At 41.4% G+C, this 8,941-nt stretch overlaps 1 protein-coding gene across 3 annotated transcripts; it reads right to left on the reverse strand.

The window, feature by feature from the left end:
• Positions 1-1,965: 1,965 nt before the first annotated feature.
• Positions 1,966-8,320, reverse strand: gprc6a (G protein-coupled receptor, class C, group 6, member A). Of its 3 annotated transcripts, XM_076153866.1 has the most exons (7): positions 8,074-8,320; positions 6,161-6,461; positions 5,465-5,596; positions 4,811-5,326; positions 4,433-4,648; positions 4,118-4,241; positions 1,966-3,544 (listed from the first exon to the last, which is right to left on the reverse strand). In XM_076153866.1, exons 1-7 carry the CDS (start codon positions 8,292-8,294, stop codon positions 2,427-2,429), a joined length of 2,628 nt encoding a protein of 875 aa, XP_076009981.1. In that variant the 5' UTR covers positions 8,295-8,320; the 3' UTR covers positions 1,966-2,426. The 3 variants fall into 3 exon arrangements, with proteins under 3 accessions (XP_076009981.1, XP_076009980.1, XP_076009982.1); XM_076153865.1 differs by having other exon boundaries at positions 4,811-5,596; XM_076153867.1 differs by lacking the exon at positions 6,161-6,461 and having other exon boundaries at positions 4,811-5,596.
• Between the last annotated feature and the right edge of the window lie 621 nt (positions 8,321-8,941).

The following is an 8,941-nucleotide window of genomic DNA, read 5'->3' on the forward strand; positions in this document are numbered from 1 at the left end:
CCACAGTTCTCTTTTTTTGGAAACTTCTCACGTTAAGGTCTGAAAGCTGTCATGTCACCTCCTGTTTTGAGACCTAAGACAGTAACACTGAATATTCATGAAAGTGCATACCTCCACACAGGCCAGAAACAGGCTTTGTATGGTATAATTTCAGCAATGGTCTCTGCCACGTCGAGTACATTGGCGGGTTTGCCAGTACTTCTTGTTTCCAGGATCTTGTTGACAGTTCATCCCTCAAACGTGTTTCACGTGTACTTGTCGATGCCCCTTGAAGCAGCAATATGAAAGCTCGCCTGTATATTTGGCTTGTTATTTATGCCTATTACTCACAACACAGCAAAAATGATTCTAGACACATTCACCATGATATTCCAGTATGTGTTGAAAGAAAAATAAATTATAAATGAAAATACAGGATAAAATAAATAATATTCAGTAACTAATCAGTAACCTTTAACAGGATTCAACAAACTGGAAACAATGCATTTGCCCAGACAGCAGCAGAAAGTGTTGCTGTTGTGAAATGCCATGTTCAAACAGTTGTATGGCTGTTTTATGTAGGTTTGTGTTTATGTGTGTGTATGTAAGTTTGCGTGTGTGGCAGGTAGGATATGGAAAGTTGTTTTGCATGTTTATGGCACTAATCTGCTTGTCTAGAAAGCAGCGATTTCCATGTGGCTGCGGTAATTATGGATTATTTGAAAGGAATATTGATGTGGGACATCCATGTCCCACTAGGGGGGATGCTGCCAAATAGGTAACATGGAGTTTTAGCTGTATTTTCATTTATTTTCATTTGTTGTTTATCATGGAATGTCATATTGAAAGTGTCTAGAATAATTCCAAGCTTTGCTGTGTTTCTGTGATGTGTTAAGAAGACAAGACAAAAATACAGGCGAGCTTGTAGCACTGATCGAAGTGAAAGGTTAATTTTTCTGCCAGTCTGGACAAGAGCCTCACCCTATGAGAAGTACACATACTTCAGGCCAATGTGTCTTTATGTGGCAACAATGCTGCTGATCAAGTTCCAAACCTCAAGCACTTTCAGCTGTCATAGATGTGGTCAGACTGAGGGAAGTTAGTCATAGGGGAAAGTTATTTTTTCCTTTGTTTCTTCTTCCTCGTTCTTAAAAGTTCAACTTGGATTTCGAGAAGGAATTTGCCTGGGTAACTGCAACTGAAACCTAGCTTGGTGCATTTCTCAATAGAACTCTCACTCAACCAAAGCCTGCTGATATTCTCATTAAAAATAGTAAAAATTATGCATAAAGTCAAATTGATTTACAGACGATTTGTGACAATGATTGTCCCATTAGTGCCCATTATCCAGAAAATAAATGACCCATAAATAACTCATTCCTCTGTAAGCCCATTGCTCTTGCTTTCACACTAAGACTTTCAAGCACTTGATGAACTGAATAAGCACACAGACAATTATTTCTCAGATTGCAGTTTTATTTATGAATCACCATTACTCTTATATACACTTAATTAGGCTAACACTGGCAAATGCAAAAGAAAGCTTTAAAACTTTAAGTACTTTTGTAGTTTTAGTTGCTACATGTGACATTATTCACAATTGTACTTCAGATAGTTTGATATGTCCAGGATTTAAATAAACACATACTGGCAAGTTGTACTTCTGGCACACAGTCTTCAATGCCCCAACACAAACATGATTTCAATGAACCTGTAACAATGCAACACTTGTGCAACGTGGGAGCTGATACATAAACCTTCATGCAGGGTGTGACTCATGTTTCACTCATGTGAGCGTATCGCCTGTATGGATGGGTACTGACGATGTCTGAAGTCTCTTATTTAGGAAAGGATGCTTCCATTTGTGCAGCTGAATGTGGTCCAGCTGGTTATACCACATATTTGGGGTGCAGGCCAGGAGATGTGAGGCCAGGTCTTCCCGTAGATGGTAGGTAATAATAATAATAAAGGTAGTAATGGCTCTAGTTCACTTTGAAGATACCGGTCAACTCGAAACTAGATTGCACAACTCAACAAGTGAAGCATTGATTGTTCTTGAGGCAGAAACAAATTCAGAGGTAGTCTTTCTACCACTAATAATAATCGAAAACCTGTGTTGCATTTCTTCTTCAGCATTTAAAATACTGACAATCACTGCAAACAAGATCAAAGGAACCATGGAAAAAACCCACAATCTGTAATCAGCCGCTCACCAACTTTCATTCTCTTGTAATCTACTTTTTGCAATTAATCTTCGGAAAAGTATTTACAAAAGGTTTAACTTTTCTCTACTGCCATCATTTATGGATTATCAGTAGTAAATTACCACAACCAATAGCTGTTCTAAATCAGAATGTTTCAATCATTTTTACACATATACAATCCACCCGGCTATATTACTGCTTACATCTTTGGTGGAGGTAATAAATAAATACATTTAAAACAGTTTAAAAGCTTATGCTTCTCCTGAGACAGATATGTGGTGAGGCCGACCTCTTGTGCAAACCTGTGCAGTTAATAGAGTCATATTTTGTCACCATAGCACAGTTAGGAGGATGAGCCGATGGCATGAAAAGTGATGATGCACTAATGATGTAAACCTGACCAATAGCATTCTGCTCTGTCGCATGCATCTCAGTGACAGGGGCTGTATTTGAATATCTCCGGGAATGCGCATACACATTCTCCTTAAAAGCACTCCTGGTGTTTTGGTCTTTCCTAAAAAGGATCACATAGCACTTAGGGAAGAAGTGACAGCAGAGGATGCCATAGTTAGAGATGAGAATCGCTACCATCTCCACAGCAGGCAAGTACACCCCTGAAGTGGTTACATACACAGGGACAAACAGCAGCCAGGAGATCAGGTAAAGAAGCATGCTGAAAGTGATGAACTTGGCTTCATTGTACTTCTGTGGCAGTTTACGTCCTTTGAAGGCACAGATAAAACAGATGAGAGCCAGGAGAGCGATATAGCCCAGCATCACCCCAAATGCCAAATATGAGCCCTCGTGGCAATCTTCCAGCAAAGTCGTTGGATATGCAGTGATTTGTTTGAACGGGCTTTTGAAGATCAACCAGCAGATGCAGCAGACTACTTGCAAAGCCAGACAGGCACTGACAATAACAAAGGGTTGGTAGAGCCTACGCCGAAACCCTTGCTGGTCAGGGTTGAACTGGAAGGCTAGCAGGATCTTCAGAGACTTCACCAAGATGCAGGAGACACACAGAGTAAAGCTGATTCCAAAGAGCACTTGTCGAGCTTTACATTGGAGGCTGCTGGGCTGACCAACAAAGAGCACAGCACTGACAAAACTACAGACCAGAGAGAAAAGTATGACCTGGCAGAGCCACCCTCCAGCAGCCCTCACTATAGGAGTGCTTCTGTGATGTAGAAACACAGCTGACACCAGGAGAGCCAAGAGAATCCCCAGGACAACAAATGTCAGCAACACCACAGCAAATCCATCCTGCCAAGGGAAGAACTGCAGCTCTTTCGGAATGCACAATGAACTTCCTTTAGGAGACCATTCTGTCGTCTTGTCACAATTTAGACATTGGTCCATATCTGGGGGATGGAGGAGAAATGTAGCATGTTAAATGTATCACAGAAAGCACAATTGTTATTTAACAATATCTGAGTCTGATTACATTTACAAACAGAGATTGTTAATCTACTTTTCATCATCATACAATGCTACCCCAAAACCTTAGAAACAGAAACGCACAGTGGCACAGGATGACACACTGTATCCCTTCATTATGGGGAACGTGGCTAATGCATTTTATTCTAAAACTTGACTTTATTATCAATCTCGCCATCAATTCTAGACAAGGATTACAGAGGCCATGTAACAAGAAATAAATCACCCAGTTTTAAGAGTTTGAGCATGTGCGTTCATGTGTTTGTTTGGAGTTGCAATGAGCACCATTCCTCCAATCGCCTCTAAACTTGGCAGAGGGTTACGGTCAGGGCTGGTTTGAAGGGGCTGAAATTCAGGGAGAGGATGTTACGGGACGGTCGGCAAGAAAGATTCCTCTATTCATTTTTAATCCCTTTATTGCAGAACAGCGTCTGGGTATTGCGTGCATGGCATGATAACTGATCTGCATTGTGTGAGTGTGTGGCATGGCATCTTGCCTGTGTCATTTGAGTAGTAGTTCTCAGTACAGTTGACACACTCATAGCAGCAGGTATGCTGGCCCTCAGCTGTTTTCTTGAACTCTCCAGGGACACAGTTCCTCGAGCATTTGGAGATGATGTGCTGAAGATGTATTAGTATTAAAAACTTTTAACCATAACGTAAATATTCAAATTGATTAAGTTTCTTATTTTTCTTTTTTGTTGTATTATAAAAGCACATAGACACATTTCAATATCTTTTAGACTGCAGTGTACTACCTGTTGTGTTGCAATCAGCACATTGTATTTGTGTGTGAGGGAAGGAGGACTTACCCTCAGGGTAAGCAGCTGTTCCGTGGAAGTGTGGTTGGTATAAGTGAAGCTGTTGTTGTGTGAATGGTACTCAGCAACAACGTTGTGGACATGAATAATGCCCTCCTCTGACCTCCACAGTGTCACGTCATAACCCCGATTGATATCGCCGTTGCTATCAAATGTATAGTTCTTCTCTCTGTGTTGAAATGTGTGCATCGATAGAGCCTTCAGTACCTGGAACACACACAGGACACATTGCACTTCAAACTTATTTTAACAGGATATATTGTATGCAACACTCAATCAATTTTGAATTGAGTTCAAAGTGGTTCTATGCCAATTGCATGATCTCTCAATTCTAAGAGATAAGCATGTATCAGCTGATTAAATGAGTACCTCCCAGGGTTGCACTGTGCCAGGTCTTTTGCAGTCTCTTTCACGGCAGATAGACGCCACAGCTTGAGCAATGGCACTCACAGCCATCTCAATACTCAAGACAGTGTCCGCGTGAATGTTTTTTAGGAGGATCCTCCCAACCTCCGATACTAGTGCAGTGTCTGTCATGCCAGTGCTGGCATTTAGCTGTGAATAGAACTTCTGCATAAATGAGTTATTTCCTATGTTGTCAAGTCCTGTAGCCTTAAGCCTGTTAATATACTGTGTGAATGATGACAGGTCTCCGTTTTTGAAGGTGAAGCCAACCACTTGTCCTATATCCTCCAGTGTTAAGTTTCCTTGGACATGGCTGGAGGAGGACCAGCTGTCACTGGCCACCCACATTCTCCTTATTGACTTCTGACCTGATCTCAAAGCCTCGACCCTCAAATCCCGGAAAAGGTCCCTCATATCAGTTGGCTTGCTGAATGACACTATTACATGCACCTTGGAGTTGTTGTGGATGGTTTCGACGGCCTGCCTTAAAGAATGTCTGGTAATAGATCCAGAAATGATTAATTTAAAAGCCACACAGATCCCACTTTCAGATGCATAAGATACAAAACTGTGGAGGGCTGAGCGTCCATAGTCTCCATCTGTGATTATAATTCCCACCCAGTTCCAACCGTAGTTGCTCAGCAGTCGGACCATGGCAGCTGTCTGATAGTTGTCATTAGGAACAGTTCTCATGAAGGCAGGAAAGCGGTTCCTGTCACTCAGAATGACAGCAGTTGATGAATAACTGATCTGGATTAAAGAAAAACATTTAAATTGTTAGTAAATATTTCGATGAGTACACCAATGTGCTCAGCTAATGTCATAGCAATATGTACATTGTTAGATTCAGCCCTACCCATGACCCCTAGCCCTTATTTTGTAATTATAGTCAAAGTCATGCACTTCTGATAAGCCATGCATCAGCAGGATTTTTGTGTTGATTTGTGTTCAGAAATAATAATGTTTCGTCAAACCTGTTCTGCAGCTTCAGTTTCCAGTAACAGTCATTGTGCCCATAAGCAGTCCTGCCTAAGCCTCTGTCATGATCCTGTGTTTGTCAGTTGTGTTAATTTCCCGTTTTATTTTGTAATCGTCTCCATGTTTTCTCTTGCTTTACTTCCTGCCCTTGTGTTTCCTGTCTTGTTACCTGATTGTGTCCTCCAGTGTGATTGATTAGGAGTCGATTACAAAATAAAACAGGAAATTAACACAACTGACAAACACAGGATCATGTCAGCATCCTTGATCAAGACTCCTACCTGTCCACTTATTGTAAATCAACAGCAGTTTGTTTTGTTTTTTCTCACAACTTACTTGAGGAATCATCTTCAGTGTCAGTTGCCTGGCAATGGCAATCGACATTTCAGACTGAGAAGCCCCGACAACAACCAAGACTGGATGGTCAAAAGTGGAAGTATTTCTTTCTCTGCCACAATCAGAGTCAGTCTGCTGGGTGAATTCTGCTGTGGCCTTCAGTGCCATGCTGACATCAGAGCATGAATCGTAAATTTTATACCCCAGAGTGACACCAACATCATCCAGGAGAGGAGACTTATTCATCGTCTCCACTGCATTGATCATAGCCAAAGCATCTGCAAGTTTTTCTTTATTCAGCCTGTTAAAACAATAAGACAAGTTTGTATTTGTTACTTAAATTATAGCAGGCACAGCTCTCAGTTGTTTCTGCCCCGGGCTAGATCGGAACAGAGAGGTTCATCAAGGACCATGTCTGCTCAACCCTACCCTCCTCCCTTGACCCATTGCAGCCCCTCCATCGACCCAACAGAACCACCAGAGATGAGGTGAACAATCCCTCTGTTGTCGTGCTAGAACCACCTCTCCCTGAACATCAAGACAATTGAACCTAGAGGGTGGCATCTATGCCAGTATTCAGATAGTGGGGCCCCACTATGCTCCAAAGAAAGACGTAAGATAAAAAGACAAAAGAAGAGGCATGCAGGCAGAATAGTTGTTCTTTGTGCAAGGCCCCTAAGGAGATGTCTTTTCTACAACTGATACCGCCCACTGACTTGAAACGAAGCGGACTTGGGTTAAACCTGTCAGCGGTAACTCCACCAAAGCCTTCAGTACTTTATGCAGTCTGCATTTCTCAGTTGGCCATGGAGGTGAGCATGAACCAGTGAAGCCTCTTATGTGTACCATTCAGTTAAACACAGAATCAGTTACAGGGGCATTGACTGTCTTGTTAAGCTCAACAGTGTTTCATGGCTCAAATGTTGTGGAAAAGATGCACTTAGGGAGAAAGTTTTGGGACCAAAGACTATAAATATAATTTTGAATAGAGAATAGAGAGTACAGAGAATATAAATAACACTGTATTTACACAACACCATACCCACACCACCATGGCACCACGGCATGCCACGTTTCCCTTATTTGGTAGTGAGAAAGTTGGCAATCCTAACCAAACCTAACTAATACAGATAATTGTGGAATACTGGTGGATAACCAAAGAGCAATTAAATAACAAGTGTATCCTTAGACAGATTAAGATCTGTTTGAGAGATCAGAGCTCAGAGGAAAGGTTTAATTGAAGTATTGGTGAAAGTACAGTTTTCTGATTGACTGTATCAAAGGCCTTCTCAAGACCTAGAAACATGGCTCCACCAACACCACCTTTATCCAATAGGGATTGTACTCTTTCCATACAGTAACAACTGATAGACAACTGATGGGTCTGCACAGAGAGAACGAGGATCTCTACTTTTCAGGATTGTAGCAACAACAGCAGATTTCCATGAACTTGGAAAAATCCACTCAGAGGTAAGGAGCTTTGGTATAGGGACCTGGTGATTTTTTGAACATCTCATTCAGTTATGTTTCTTAAAGTAAAGGCTGGCTCATTTGAATTGACTACTTTCTATTATATAAGTGACCACATAATCTACAAAGTGGTGGTTAAAGACTGCTGCTACTGCTACTTCAACCCTGATTAAATGGCCAACTTTAAACCAAGATCCAGTTCTTTGTTCTTTCATCGATAGTAGTGTCCTGGTGTCTACATGAAAGATATTTTCATAGCAATATCAAATTCACTTTCAATAGTTTTGAAACAACTGTGCCCTCCTCAGCACATTTGTTTTTACTCTTAAATAGCAAGAGATGAATCAATGTTTTCATTCGAACTGTCACACACTGACAAGAACATTTTTGGTCAGAGATAGTATTACAAAAATGTATGTGTTGTATTTTCTGAATCAGCTCACCCGACACATTGCTGTTGTTGGGGTGAAAAGGTGTCATTTTCTTTGACCACAGCGTCATGGATCGAGAAGATGCCTGCAACCATGATATCTCCAGGGGCTGCGGCTCCTTCCAGTTTACCATCCTCCAGTGAGGTACATCCTCCTATGTCCAGTACAATAAAACAAATTACGACACGTAAATAGAAAACAGAGGCCATTATTCCTTGTGCTTTCTCCTTCATAGTGTGCTCTTCTCATATTCCCTCCCGAGGCCCTCCCACGTTTTTTTTGTAATTGCCTGTAGGGTGAGGTCACTTCCTCTAAAAGCAGATTTTCAGGTGAAGGCTACATGACGATGGTGCCTTCTGGAAGCATCTTTCTACAAGCCGACCTGAAATATGAGTATGTCATACAAACCTGCAGATCTTTTGACATGCAAACAAACACACTGAACCTTTTTAAATACTCAGCATTAATGCACACTCATGCTCCTTATATTCTCATTCACATATACTTGCGGTTGCAGATTTGTACTTGATGACATCAAGCCTCCAAAATGTCAGAAAACACATAGCACTAAAGTTAATATATATAGTAGTGTGTGTGTGGTGTGTGCACATATGTGTGTGTGGCAACCTTTGGTCTAGTGGCCTGATGGATGTTCTTGGCATTTGTTTTGCTTCTGTTAGTCCCTGTATTAGAATATATGTTTTGCAATGAGTGAGGGCTGTGCCAGCATATGTGCTGAAAGTGTGTGTGTGCGGGTACCTCTGGATTGGTCTGGCAACCTCTAGTGCCCTCTGGGGCCTGTACTCCGAAGTGCGATTAAGGGGTTAGTCAGCTATGTTGAGGCTCAAGTCTGATTTTTTACAAGGTTGACTCACTTCTG

Source organism: Genypterus blacodes, unplaced genomic scaffold (assembly GCF_046128005.1).
Source record: "Genypterus blacodes isolate CSIRO-AG114 ecotype Tasmania unplaced genomic scaffold, CSIRO-AGI_Gbla_v1 ptg000059l_1, whole genome shotgun sequence".
NCBI lineage: Eukaryota > Metazoa > Chordata > Actinopteri > Ophidiiformes > Ophidiidae > Genypterus > Genypterus blacodes.

What these genes read in the sequence shown, in the direction of transcription:
- gprc6a (XM_076153865.1), bottom strand. Translation starts at nt 8,294, where the DNA reads ATGAAGGAGAAAGCACAAGGAATAATGGCCTCTGTTTTCTATTTACGT. An exon ending in GCACAGTGCAACCCTGGGAG is followed by an intron (nt 4,649 to 4,810) that starts GTACTCATTTAA and finishes TGTGTGTTCCAG; the next exon opens with GTACTGAAGGCTCTATCGAT. An exon ending in CTACTACTCAAATGACACAG is followed by an intron (nt 3,545 to 4,117) that starts GCAAGATGCCAT and finishes TCCATCCCCCAG; the next exon opens with ATATGGACCAATGTCTAAAT.